The sequence below is a fragment of the Heliangelus exortis genome, chromosome Z, assembly GCF_036169615.1.
Source record: "Heliangelus exortis chromosome Z, bHelExo1.hap1, whole genome shotgun sequence".
Lineage (NCBI taxonomy): Eukaryota > Metazoa > Chordata > Aves > Apodiformes > Trochilidae > Heliangelus > Heliangelus exortis.
The window spans coordinates 11,503,436-11,518,108 of record NC_092454.1 but is presented as its reverse complement, the minus strand read 5'-3'; the positions used below and the strand labels follow the sequence as shown (position 1 = coordinate 11,518,108).

At 41.9% G+C, this 14,673-nt stretch overlaps 2 protein-coding genes across 2 annotated transcripts in view; one reads left to right on the top strand and one right to left on the bottom strand.

The window, feature by feature from the left end:
- The window catches only part of SUB1 (SUB1 regulator of transcription), a 257,386-nt gene that overhangs the window by 118,453 nt on the left and 124,260 nt on the right, over window positions 1-14,673 (bottom strand). The window lies entirely within an intron of this gene.
- GOLPH3 (golgi phosphoprotein 3) overlaps window positions 13,171-14,673 on the top strand; it is a 31,425-nt gene continuing 29,922 nt past the window's right edge. Inside the window, exon 1 of the mRNA XM_071732308.1 lies at window positions 13,171-13,677. Coding sequence (XP_071588409.1) covers window positions 13,465-13,677 — 213 coding nt within the window. The 5' untranslated portion in view covers window positions 13,171-13,464. The remainder of the gene's footprint in view (window positions 13,678-14,673) is intronic.

Below are 14,673 nucleotides of genomic sequence, written 5' to 3'. Positions count from 1 at the left end.
GCAGGTCCAGAGGAGGGCTGCAAAAATAATATGGGGACTGGAACACCTCTCCAATGAAGTCACTCTGCTGAGAGAGCTGGGATTGTTAAGTCTGGAGAAGAGAAGCCTCTGGGGAAGCTGGAGATGGACTGTTTGTAATGGCCTGTATTGACAGGATAAGGGGCACTTGTTTTAAATTAGATTTAGATTAGTAGTTAGGAAAAAAAACTTTTTCCATGAGGGTGGTACAGGTTGTCCATGGAGGTGGTTGAGGCCTCATCCCTGGAGATGTTCAAGGTGAGGCTTGACAAGGCTCTGAGCAACCTGATCTAGTTAAGGATGTCCCTGCTTAATGCAGGGGGGGTTGGACTAGATGACTTTAGAGGTCCCTTCCAACCCAAATTCTTTTGTGATTCTATGATTATGAATGTGGTAGAGGCTGCAAATGTTTCTAAGTCCCAGAGAGGATTGCAAAACCTGCTTGGAAGGTAAGTTTGACTGAAAGAGTATTGGCTTTAAGCAAGTTATAGAGGCTGAGGAGATAGTGACTTCTAACATCTTGGCAAGTGTTTGTAGGGGCAAGGGATGTTTGATGCTGCCGTGTTTTGGGCTACAGTGAAGCCTTGTCCTCATGTGGAAACTTTATGGAACAGTAAATGCTGCTGCTTGGTAGCAAATTACTCCACTTCCAACTAGTATCTGATTTCTCAGTTGTTTACTTTGGCAGTCCAGTAAAATGGAATAGGTAAATCTCTTAATGTTACACCTGAATGCTTAAAGCAGGCACATCACTTGTGTAGGAAGTGCATTTGTTAATATGTCTTCTGAACAGCAGTACTATGAAGACTAATTTCCCACAATGTTCCACAGCTCTTCATCCTTCCATCTGGCATTCCTTATCCTTGCTCGCAGTGTAGCACTGTCACTCTTCCTGTCATCCATCTCTGTTCTTCAGATGCTGTGTCAGCAGTTAATAGGTTTGTCACTGGTACTAGCTTCCTAACTTGAGCCACTAACTTTACTAACCTGGGCAAAACAAATTCAGTTCCTAGGAGGACCGAGTGAATGGTCATGACTTGGTGTGGTCTGGCCATGTAGTCTCCAGAACTTCCTGGTGGGATCTATTAACTTCTGAAATTTATTGCTACCAAATATAGTCAAAATTATCCACTGGTTTCCAAAGCTTTGGTACAGGTGGGTGGAGAATAAACTGTGTGGTTACTAAGGAAGTCAGGGTGGCAGAAGGAACCTAAATTCCCTGCACCTCAGGCATGATTCAGATCTGAATTCATGCTAAAAGTAATATATGTTCCAGACAGGAAGATAGGTATCCCACTCCTCTCTAAATGCAGCGGGTTTTTCCCATTATCTTTGGTAGTGTCTTTTTTTTTTTTTTTTGTGTTCTGAAAGAAACTTTTCATTATACCATAGAAGCACAAATTCAGGCTAGGGACCATTGAGTTTCCTGGTGTCCTGGTTTGGGCCAGGATAAAGGTGATTTTCTGTCTTGTACTTTTGCTTTCAGCTAAGTTTCTTGTAAGTAGTTGCACTTGCTGAAATGAACAGCAAGTTTCTCAGACAGTGTCTGCTTCTGGGACTGATGACACTCAATGTTTATAGTTACAGCCAGAGACTGGTGTGCAGAGCCAAGGACACTGCTCAGCTCTGAGGAACATTTTGCCCTCCAAAAGGAGAAAAGGAGTAAAGAGGTCACACCTGCAGCCCTCCTTTGTGGAGGAACAGACAAGATAAATGGCCAAAATTGACCAAACAGAGTATTCCATCCCATACATGTAATACTCAGTATAAATTTGAGGGATCACAAGGGTCAAACCCCTTCCTGCTTCTCCTTTTTCACTTGACCCTGTTTGCTTCACCATCCTGGGAGGATTCCACCCATCCCTCTGCCTGTGGTCCTGATCCGTGCCAGCCTGAATCTGTGTGCTCCTGCCTCCAGCTCCCAGCTGCTGCTGACCCCAGGAGTCCAGCCTGGACTTTCCCAGGGCTGCCCTGCAGCCTCGGTGGTGATGTGAGAGCTCACTTTGCAATCACTTTGTTCACTTGTGTGTTGTTACCAGCATTGATTTAAAGCATCTTTATCCATGAGTGTGATGACAGAGAATCTGATATTCTGCAGAGGATGTAGGTGCTTGCTGCTTTGTGATGATGCAAGAAGATACTTCAACGCCACTATAACCCCATTTCAAAAATCAAAACAGCATCCTGCTTTCCAAGCTCCTTAAGCTCCCCACACAAATTAACCAATTTTGATTCATACAAGCTGCTTCCTGCATTTTCCAGTTTTCCATCCAGACTTTCCATTGTGGGTTCGCTCTTAGAAAATTCTTGACGAGCTTTTCTCATGGCTATTTTTTTAAGTTTGGAAAAAATTGGTTTTATATCCATCACTTATACTTTGCTTTTCTTGTTTTCCTCCTGAGGCTGTGGGAATATCTGAAAGCTAAACAAGAACTACAGATGACTTTCCAGCCTTTTCAAAGTAAAAAGTCCCTCACTTTCCTTCCAAGATGGAGCATGCCAGTTCTGAAAGTTGCTCTGTAATGCTAATAAGAACAAATAATTCTTTAGAATAAGTAAAATCCTCCTGTGCAGCATTTTTTACAAACAAAAGGTGCATCAAAGAAAAAGTGGGGTAGTAATCCCAAATGGTGTTCAATGCAGCATGTCTCCTGTATCTTTCAGTGCTTTGCTGTATTGATGCCTGCAGTAAAGAGTCAGGAGTGACTGAAAAATAATGGGCAATTTTAGCAGTAGGATTTGGGTTTGGGTTACGCCAAATGCACGGGAACCACAGACAGCTACCAAGGCATATCCTACTCTGTTCTGCTCTGTGGTACTCTCCCACCACCTGTGCTGCTTTTCTCATAGCTGTCAGCTGATTTTATGGAAATACATATTTTACTTTTGTGGCTTTGGTTTCTGTCAGATCAGCTTGTTGTTCCAAATTACCTCATGTTTGTGCCTCAGGAAACAACAGGAGCAGACTGAGGATATGCTTTTCATTAGGCAGTGCCCAGCTACAGCAGATGAGGTGAAAGGTGGAACCACAAGTGCAGTAACTCTAGCTCTAGAGCCACTATATTGTTGAATGAGAGATAAATCCTGGGAACCACATCTAATGTGCATCTAGCTAAGTGTTTTAAATAACGTGTAGCTAACTCCAGCTACTTAACACTTCTGAGGGGAAAAAAATATAAGAAAAACCCACAACCCAAACCAGCTTTGGTTTGAGGTTGTTTGTAGAAGCCATACAGGGTGATTTAAAGAATATTTGGATCAAATGTTTCTGCTACGGTAAGAAGATAAGGTAAACAAAACCAGTTAATTCAATATTTGGCCATCAAACACATTTTGATGCTCTTCAGCCCTGTTATTCCTCAGGCTGTGCTTCAGTTTGGACTGGCGAAGTTTTTAAATACCATCATGCTGCCTGGGCTGTGATTAAGCTGAGTACAGCTGCTGAAAAGCAAAAAACATGTTCTGACTTGTTATCTGAAAACAACCACCTTTTGGAAAGTGATTTTGGATTCCTGATGCATTCCTGCCTTTCTCTTACGAGCTTCAGCTACATGCAGCTAAGCTGAGTGGTTACTTCTTCCCCAACTACTCTACTCCACCTTTTAAAGCATATTTTAGTAACTTCTAGTTTTTCTTCAGCTTTAATGTGGGTGATGTGCTTTGTCCATATACAGCCCATTATCTGTCTCAGGTGTAAGATACTCCATGCTAATTAAGAGACTATAGTGTTCAGGGTTATTTATCCACTTAGCCTCATTCCTACTGTGGTGGCCCTTTTTTTGATTCAAAGTGCTGCTGAGTAGCTATCTGGAAGAGATGATGATAAAAAGGGCTAGTTATTGAAATTAAATACAGTAATAGTGAAACCATTACTTAATGTCTTGGTATTAAGTGGAGGCTGTGTGAAAATGCAAAGCCTCTGGAGTTCTGCAGGTAATAATGGATGCTGGAAACAGCTGAAATACCATTGATAGGGCCCCAGGCTCACTTAGGCAGCAGGAAATGACTGAATGTAAAGGTTTCTTCGTTATCTTATTACAGTAATATTAGCTCCACTGGTGCTGGCTGCCAGCTTTAGGAATCTAGCCAGGCTGATGGACATCCTTCCCCTTGCTGAATGTTTTACTGCTCAGCTGTTAACACAGGACCTCCTGTCTAACCAGTTAGATCCACCCTCACAAGCCCAATGTCTCTCCAGCTGAAAAATGCTCTCAAAGGGAAAAGCTGACATACATTTTTGCATTTGTCAAAGGAGCACTGTATGGAGCTGTTAGTCCTGCCAGGAATTGTATTTGGAAAGATTATATTTAGTTAAATAATATCTGAGTGTACTGAACTGGAGGTAAATTTAATCACATGACTGAAAAGGAATTCTTTAATGCATTTGAACCTCTTTAGGTGAGGAAATGAGGATGAGTTCTTCTTCCCATGGACATGTGGGGGAAAAGAGACAATGTATTGGGTCTGGCAGGCTGTCCCCCTGCAGCCCACGGAGGTCCACAGTGGAGCAGATATTCACCCTGCAGTGCACAAGGTCTGTGGTGGAATAGGTGGATGTGCCTGAAGGAGACTGTGACCCCATAAGAAGCCCATGCTGGAGCAGGCTCCTGGCAGGACCTGTGGACCCTGAAGCCCCATGGGGGACCCATGCTGAAGCAGTCTGTTCCTGAGGACTGTATCCCACGGAAAGAACCCACCCTGGAGCAGTTAATGAAGAACTGCAGCATGTGGAAAGGACTCATATTGGAGAAGTTAATGGAATAAATGCTCCTTTGGGAAAGGAAACCTATGATGGAGCAGAGGGAAAAGAGTCCTCCTGAGGAAGAAGGAGCAGAGAGACAAGGTGAGATGAACTGACCACAATCTCCATCAGGAAATCAGCAGTGGAGCTGAGCTCAGGAAGAAGGGAGGTGTGAGGTAATGTGCTTTAAGATTTGTTCTTATTTCTCGTTACCCTTCTCTGAAGTTAACTGGCAATAAATTAAATTAATTTCCCTAAGCTGAGTCTGTTCTGCCCGTGACAGTAACTGGTGATTGATCTCCCTGCCTTTATCTTGACCCATGAGCCCTTCACCATATTTTGTCTCACTGCCCTGAGTAATGTGTCAGCTTGGGGGGCACCTGGCAGCCAACCAGTGTAAACCAGCACACTTTGATAGTTGCACCCTTTAACAGCCTCTGTTTAGCTGCGTGAGTTTTCAGAAGGCTCTTACGGTGGGATTTTCAGGTCCTATAGCTATGACTGAGTTTTAAAAGTGTAGAAAATTTATTTAATGCATCTATATTCTTCAAATCTTTTATTACTGGTTTGCCAGTAGGTACCACCCATACAGCTACACATGCAGGAGGATCTTGCTCTGGGAAAATCACTCACTGATTCATATTTTCAAGACTCCTGAATGCCTCCCAAGACCTCCACAGAGAAGGCACACATTACATTAACAAGTAAGTAATCTCACCACAGCTATCAGCAAATCCTCACTGCTGAACTGTGGAAGCCTAAGCAGTCTATCCTGTTGGGGCAGGCAATAGCTGCACAACTTCTCATCAGTAATGCTGGTGTGTCAAATAGATCAATTTTTGAGACATACTCGATGGAAGTGAGCAGCATGAGTTGTATTACTCTATGAAGAAATGGTAGGAGAAGCACCAAAAAAGGGCTCTTGGGTCAAGAGATTGCTGAAAGAGCTATGTTTAAAGGAACTGTCTCCAGCTGTTTGATTTATAATGTGCTCAAAGAAGCAGGCCTGCATATGTTTGTAAATAAACCAAACTGCATCAAGGATGCTTTATTTCTAAGTGGAGTAACCTATCAGACTCTGAGCTGGCCAACAGCCCAGATGAAGAAAGATCTCTTCCTGTTGAAGGGAAACAGGCAGACAGAGCAGAATTAGGAATCCTGATTGTTTTTTTCATTTTTTGCCAGCTGCACTAAAGAGACATTGTAAAAATTTGACTTTGATGTCATTTTATCTATCCGTGTATTTTCAAATTTCAGAATTATTTCTGTTCTACAAGATCTTCCCAATATGATTCTGCCAAAATAAAGTGGTAATAAAGTGGTAATAATCTTCTTCCTTAAACAGTTTTGATCCTCCTGTATATTCCCTGATGTATTTCCTGATGTTAATGGTAAAATCAAGTCCTTGTACTCCCTCGGAGTACACCTTCATCAAAATTATTTGCTCAATTTTTCAGTTCAGCTGCAGTAGTAGAACTAAGAGTAACATGGCCTTGTGAAACATCAGAAGTAGCTTCTTTTGCAAAACAGGATGTTAGAAACACTTAGGGCCTTGTATTAACCTTAACAATGACTAGCAAATGTGTTCAAACACAACATTCATATCTGAGGCCAATTTACAGTCCTGGAGTAGTGCAGATGTAAGCAATGCTTTGGTTTTGGATGCATGATGTTTATGGCTGTTGCTGATGTGCCAAGTTTGTTCTCCAGTTCCAGGCAGAGTTTGCAGCTAGGAAAACAGAGCCTATTTGATTTAAAGAAGAGGGAAAGTCCTAAATAAATTTTTTACAGAAATACATTTCAGAGTGGGACCATGTTTCCAGGATAAAGAGTGCTTTCTTTGCTTTGGCAGAGTGCCTTGTCTTGCTCTCCTGCTGCAAGCAGTGAGAGATCAGCCCTCTGTATTTCTGTGCAGGTGTGTTTTGATGCTTAAGGACAGCAAGGGTCTGCAGAACTGTTGTGCAGAAGCACAAGAGTTGCATTTGCTGCTCTATAACTTAGGTTATGAATGATGAGACTGGTTTTAGATTTGGGGTATTTTAAAAGGATTTTAAAATATATATAATTCTCTCCAAATAACTTCTTTTTTTGCTACATTTTATTGTGTAGTAAATATCTGTTATGTAAAACAATTGTTTTATCCTTTGGCAAAGAGGATGAAGCTGGTGCCTCAGCAAACATTAGGGAAAACATTCAATGAGAAAAGACAGACCATATGTACCAAAGTAGGACACCCTGATACAGATGGCTGACTCATCAGTGTGACATATTCTGTGTTAAATATGGAAAGCTCAGATGTAATTTCTTGTATTTCAGCAAGAGCAGAAAGTGGTTTATCTTCCAAATATGACTTAAAAATCGGAGATCCATACTTACTGTCCATGCAGGCAAAAATACTGGCATGCTGTGCAGCTTCTCTGATTTCTCACTGCAGCCAGGGACCTCCCTTTCAGATGCATCCATTATATTTGGAGTTTCCTGGACTACACTGGGGCCACCTTCTTAGGCTGCTGGATATATTTCTGTTACCACTCATCAGCTGGGCTTCTCCACTAGGTTCTTGTTTCTAACCTCTAGATTAATTTGCAACTGGCTGTAACTTAGCTGCTCATCCTCTTTTCTCCCTCCTCCCTGGGAAGTCATTTGAGCCCTGAGGGTCTAATTCTGGCTTCAGTGACATAGCTGCTTTCTGAGCATCAGACTGCCTCCTCTTTGGGAGGCCAAAAAGGCAGGCAATCTCCTGTAAACCAGTCCTGCAGGTGCCTGTGTCACCATGGGGCAGTGATCTGATGGTCACTTCACACATATTTCTAGGACTCTCAGTGTGAGGCTTTGATACAGACAGGCACCAATGTCCTGGATTGAAGTGACAGTCTAGTGGTAGAGGGATTAAAGAGAAAAGAAAATTTATTCTGCCTTGTTCAAAGCTAATTTTTGCAACAACTTAAAAAAAAAAAAAAAAAAAAAAAAAAAAAAAAAAAAAAGCAAAAAAAGCAACAGCAAATGGCCATCAGCAAGACAGTAGTTCATATAAAGACTGATTTCTCAGGAGCCAAGTAACTCAAGAATGCAGCTTTATCCCCCATTAAAAGTCCTTATAGAAGCTCAGACATGGCTGCTGCCAAATATTTCTGTGTTTTTCTTCCATTTCCCCTGTCCCAGCTGCTCTCATACCTTTGCTGAGCTGATACAACCACTAGTTCTGGAATCCTTACTTTTTTCTTTGACTGACCCTATGGTTTTTTTGCCTTACATTTACTGTTTTAAAATTGCCACTTATTATTTGATCCTCTTTGTGTGGGTCTTTGATCATAACAGGAGGGTGTATACCTAGCATAAGTAATAGAAATTTATTCTACACACACTTCTGAATAAACAGAAGTACTCTCTAATTAGACAACAGGAATACTGTTCTAATCACTATTTATCTTGTAAATTACAACCCCATCAAAACATTTTCCTTGCACCATCTGGCTTTATGTATTATTTAATGAGCTGATGAATATTTATATACTCATATACAAAAGAGCAGATAGCATTTATTACATTAGAAAGTGAAATAAATAATTTTCAAAATTTTTATTAAATTAATTGCATTAAACATCTTACATTTTGCCAAAATATCAATGAGAGTTTTGGTGGAGGCTTTATGGGCATAATTTTACTCAATGAACAACTGTTAAGAAGGCTGCACATTTTTCTTAGTGATACTGGATGAATCCTTGCATAGAAATGAAAGCACATCTTCATTATGAACAGCTTAACTGATAGTTTTGCCCTTATGATTCCAGTACTATAATAGTAATATTAAAATAACTAGTACAGATTCCTGATACTGAACAATATCTATCAGATATAAGGAAGATGCCATTACAATACAAAGATTTCAGGAACCAGCAATCATTTCAGCTCTGCAGGTGATGAGAAAATGAGAAGATCCAGAAATACTTGAAATAAATAATACCTTCTTGAAATGCACAAATGTGAATTACAGCTTCACATGTCTGCCTTTGGTCTTCCTAAGATGCCTGTCACTCTATCTCTAAAAAAGCCTCATAATTTGTTGGTTTTGTATGAACAAAAACTAAAAGCAGCACTAATTTTTTAACTCAAATCCCCTTAAGTTAACTCTTACTACTTAGTGGCTGCATCTTAATTTTTATGAGCTAGGTGTTATCAGCTGGCACTAGACCACTGAAAGCAGTAATTCTTTATATTTTTGAGAAACATCATCCTTATGTCACTCAAAGGGAGAACCTTAAAAAGAGGCTTATTAAAAAATATAATGGGAAATTTTGATTTTATAAACTGGTAATTTAAACAATATTTAACTACTGGGGACTGAAAGCTGTAACAGAAGGGTTTGTTGTGGGGACAGAAGGAGCTGTATCACAGTGTCTTTTATTTAGAGCAGTCTGCTACTAGTATTGGAAAATTCATTCCTAAAACCACCATAAAAATCCCAGCTGGTCTGCACTGGCTGGAGGAGGAATTATTTAGTAACCAGAACAATGGTTCGAGTAAAACAGTTGCAGCTGAAACTTAATGTGACCACTGTGTACCAGACAAAATTTCTTTGGTCAGTTGATCACAGGCTGTAGTTTTCTCCCACTTACAGTATCACACATTAGTCTGCACAGTTCTCTTGTCCCACATCTCTTAGCTCCTCCTCCTCCTCTTGTCAGTTTGTAAGTTTTGGCATCTGGATTCTTAGTGGAACTGAAAAGCCTGTTCTTGGAGATGATGCTGATAGTAGTGCATAGAACAAATCTCAATACAGTTTGTTCCTTCCAGTTGCTTCCTGGCATTAATGTCCACTCTAGCACATAAGCAGGATGGTTTCAGTATGGTATGCAATCAGTATGTAATCAGTATGGTTTTAAGGATGGTTTGGCCTTAAAAAATTCCTTTCTCCATTTGCTCCTGGCCATTGGGTTTCCAACATTTTTATTACAGCTCAGTGATATTTCAGTAATGATTTGGTGCCTATTTGTGAGGCTGCCTTGTCAATAGATTCCTGAAATTACATAGGTTAATGGTGACTTTTTTTTTTTTTTTTTTTTTTTTTTTTTTTTTGGCTGTTGTTTTCAAGTCAGATCCTTACAGGGACTCAGGACACAGCTCCACCTGACATTTGTTTTTAATGGCGTAACTGGGAGTGGCAAACTTTCACTGGGAGGGAATGGAAGACACGGGAAGGAATGCAAACAAGCTTTACTGCTGAAACCAGGGGATGGTGGGGCCGAACCAGAGTCAGTAGCCTTCTTCTAGAAAACAACTCCTGTACTCTTCGTGTCATCTTCAAAACATGCATATGGTATTAAGCTAGTTGACTCGAGAAAACCCTGCCAAGTCATATCTTGTTATGATGCTGTGACAGTAGCACTGGGATTCATCCACTACATGTTAAGTTTCAGAGCCTGGCAGGTGTTAGGCTGAGACTTACACAACTTCTTGCTTTAACCAGCTGTATGTCATGCTCCTGACATTCACGTTTACAATTCATTTGTCAACAGTTAATAGCATGTGACCTCTGGCTTCAGGTGTTAAATAAAGTTACTCTTTGCTTGATCTGCTTGCCCAACAGACATTTGCTCTCAGTTTGTCCACCACTTTTTTTGCTGACATCACTAAGGTCAGCCCTGTTCCTATGGTGAAGTAAATCATAGCAACTATAACAAACACAGCACAAAATGTGAGTCTACAATTTCCGGCTTTCTTATTTTACCTTTTATTTCAACTTCCTTGTGGTCTAGCATCAGTTCAAAAATGTAGCTACTTTTGAAGTCTACTGCATGGAGTAAAGAGAACTTAGACTTAGCAGCACCTATTAATAGAAATTCTGCCAGATACAGGCTTAAGAATAAACAAGGATGTATTACAAGGTCAACTTACTGCAAACCAAACAGAATTATTTACACACTACAGCCTGTGTTTTTGCATTATTACTTCTGAACAGAATGTTTCAAACATTTAGAGCCTCAGCTCCCAGGCTGGATGCCACTGGCACTGGGATGGGGGTAGGAAGGGGAGTCTGTACCAAATGAGATGCCCAGCAACAATCTAAATTACTCAGTGCATGCCCTGCACCAGTGACAAACCATGGCATCGGGGGTTATAGCTTCTGAACTCATGACTCAGAAATATTTTTCAAACACAGCCTGGTGCTACAAAATAAATTGCAGGTAAGCAGGTCATGAGTTGGTACATTAGGATCTCCTAGATAGGGATCCAACAAGTGGAACAGTCCCCACTAACATGCCCACTTTCAGCCATGCATAAGGGATCAATGCCAACAAAACTGCATGCTGAAGTGTGTCTTATTTGCTATTTTTTTCAATTCAAAATTTGGTTTTTTTCTATCAGCATTGCACTGGTGTAAAAAAATTATTTAATTGGCTCAAAAATTAACTATAGACATTCTTAATTGGATTCACACTGAACCGACTAGTTTAGGTTCATTAAGTGAAGAATCAGATCTGAAACTAGTGATGAAAAAAATGTGTTTGTTTGAAATTGCACCATTCAATTTGTGCAAACATGAGTTTCTAAATCAGGAAATTGCCTGTCAGGTATAAGAACCATCATAGTGCGTCTCATCCTAATAAGAATTAAATCAATCAACAAACATAAAAATTCTTATTAATGTAGATGTGATCCTAATTCTATCACTTTTTAAATTAAAAACCAGTGAACAACCAGAAAAATGGGCAAATCAATAACATAATTGGCTTACTATTTTTGAAAAGTGATTCCACTAAAACTGAAAATAACAGTAAGTCCTTCAAGGGAAGGATCAAATTAAAAAACAAACAAAAAAACAACAACCAAAAACCCCCAAACAAAAGAAGAAGAACAACAAAAAATAAAATTAGGAGTTGCTAATGAACACTCAGTCAGTTAACCTCTAAAATGCAATCAGGACAAAATGTGTAAGTAGTTTAAATTCCATACTACTACAATGGGAAACGAAAAGTAACTGTAGCCGCCAGAACAGTGAATTGTGTTGACAAGAAAGCAGAAGACAATACAGCCTTGTTAATTAAATCTTAGAATGAAAGAAAATACAGAAAATAGTTTTTGCCAACAGAAGGGAACTAGGAATGGAATGTAGGTGCGAGTGAATTCTGTGATACTACTAAAATCTATATTTTTTAACAGTGTTTTTAAAAATATGTCCAAGATGCCTGTAATTACATGCCTGTAATCTTGATTGTAATACTCAGCAAAATATCTGAGTGGCTCACATAGGACTAAATGAAAATACTGTAGTATAATTACTACTGAGAAAATATACTTCCAGAAAACAGATCTTGTAATGCTATTGTGGTATCTCTTCTTTTTGCAAATGCTTATTTGGTAATAGTAGCAGTGATATTATAAACTGAAGGTTTGGTTTGGTATTTGACCTGGTACAGGTCAAATTTTTATTTTATATAAAAAGAAGTACAGAGTTAGAAAAATCAGAATGTCACACAGTGAGGGAACTGTAAATAATTAGCTGGTCTCCAAACACAAAAGACAAATGCTCATCAAACACTTGGCCTGAGTGATTTGGATCCTCTGGGGACCAGGTTTTTCCCTGTGCTATTCTTTCTTATCAATGATCTTGGAGAAACTAGACCAGATTATCAAGAGTCACAATCAGAAGATGCAAGAATTAGGGGTGTGGGAAACAACAAAGGCTGAAGTCAAAAAGTGACTTGGAGCTCTTAGTAAAATAGGATGCACCTAAAACAAAACCCTAAAAGTAATTCTACATTTACATATGCATTTTTATCTTACACTTTTATTTTATATATGCTTATATTTATTTCTATGTACATCACTGTGTCCAAATGTAAGATCCTAATTGTGGACTAACAAGTATATAGGCTGTCCCGGCATCATATGTACTTTTATCATGCAATAATTATATTCCCAGGCTACCTGGGAATATACCTGGGACTGAGTCTTGATAAGTAGTTTTTTGAGTTTGTGGTGTCCAAAAGGACTAAAGGTCTGAAAATCCACTTCTCATAAGCAGAGCTGTAGGAATCCTCAAGACCAATGAGAGCTAACCTGAGCTTACTTGCTGAGTGCATATTATATAAATATATATACACATATTTATACAGACAAATATATATGGAGATTCATTCCTGGGGGCCTGCCCCAGTAAGAATATGGTAGGGCTGTGGGTCAAAATGAAGTCAAGGCAAACTTACGGTTGTAAATAAGGCACTTTTTAACGGAAAACGACAACAAGGACACAAACCCCACATTAATTCGAATGGGGGGCGGACCCTCTCCCCACGGGCCCCGATAACGGTCGCTAACGACCACCCCTCCCCGCGCTCCCGAACCCCCCCCCTGTCCCCGCCCCCGCCCCTCCCGCCCGAGGCCTTTTCCGGTCCCGCCCCTGCCCGGCTCTGCCACATCCTCCGGTGACATCAGCCCGCGCCGCCATATTGGTGGAGAAGCCGCCTCCGCCACCTCGGCCGCCGCAGGGGGGAAGCCGGCCCCCCCCCCCCCCCCCCCTCCTTCGCCCCCGCCTCCCCCGCCGCGGCCGAGTTGCGCTCCCCATGACTCCCCCCGGCCGGCCGCTGCCCCGGTGCGGATAGGGTGGAGGCGGGAGCGGTCCCTGTCCCTTCTCCCGCCCTCCCGAGCTGTCGCCGAGCCTCTCTCCCTGCCGGCGGGCCTCTTCCCTCCCGCCGCCTCCAGCTATGACTTCCCTGACCCAGCGCAGCTCCGGCCTGGTGCAGCGCCGGACCGAGGCCTCCCGCAGCGCCGCCGCCGACAAGGAGCGAGGAGCCGGGGGCGGTTCGGAGGATGAAGGCCGCCGGGACGAGTCCGGCGACGACGAGAAGGGCGATTCCAAGGAAACGCGGCTTACCCTCATGGAGGAAGTGCTGCTCCTGGGTCTCAAGGACCGTGAGGTGCGGCCGGGTCCGTGGCGGCGGGGCTGGGGTGGGCCGAGGTGAGGGGCGATGGGCAGGAGTGGGTGAGGAGCTCCGGTGGTGCTGGGAGGGGATAGGGTCGGGAACGGGGGTCCCTGAGAGGACAGTGTTTTTTCCGAGGGCTTAAGGAAGGCGTTGAGGGGAAAGGGTGCTCAGTGGTGCTAGGGTGAGGATGGGATGGAATGGGAGCCAGGGTGCTGCAGAGTATTGGTGCGGGTTTGGGGCAGAGGCTTTGCTGAGGTCGCGGACTGAGAGGTTGCTGGGGGTAGGGGCGCATGCTGGAACATCCTCCCTGTTTTGGAGGAGGAGGGAAAGTTCTGGGATGTTGAGGAGAGAGAGCCGGCACTTTGAATGCGGGGCTCACATAAATTCTCTCAAATTTTTAGAGTCTCAAGGAAGGCAGAGTAGGGGTTGGGGCAAGACTGAAATAGGGAGGTCTGGCCCGGGCCTCCAGCCAGCATTTGTGTATGACTTGGAGGTCTGGATAGATCTGTTACATTTATACTCTTTCTGCAGCTTTTACATGGCTTCAGTGCCAAGGCTTGCCTACTTCTTATGTATCTTATCAGACACAACTCTGTGGTACTCACAGTGTACTCAGGTGCTTTGAGATACTTAGTAGCCCTTTCTACCAAGACTTTCCAGATGAATGTATGTGGGAAAGGTCTCAAAATTGGGGAAGATACATATAACAAAAATAGGTCTTGAGTAACGAAAAATGTGTCAAAATGAGGAAGAGGCAAATTTATAGCTAGTTTATCATGATACTGTGAATAGTAGTCATTGAGGAAGGTGTACTGCTACCACTATGCCAGTTGCTTGTTTCGTTTGGAAGAGGTAATAAATACAAAAGGCATATGCATGCACTACAGAAAGTCAGTCAAACTGGGGAAATGGTTTAGTGATATTCGGTGTCTGGTGAAGTGTAGTGTACTTTAGATACGAGTTAGTTTAATTGAGCAACCTACTTCTTGT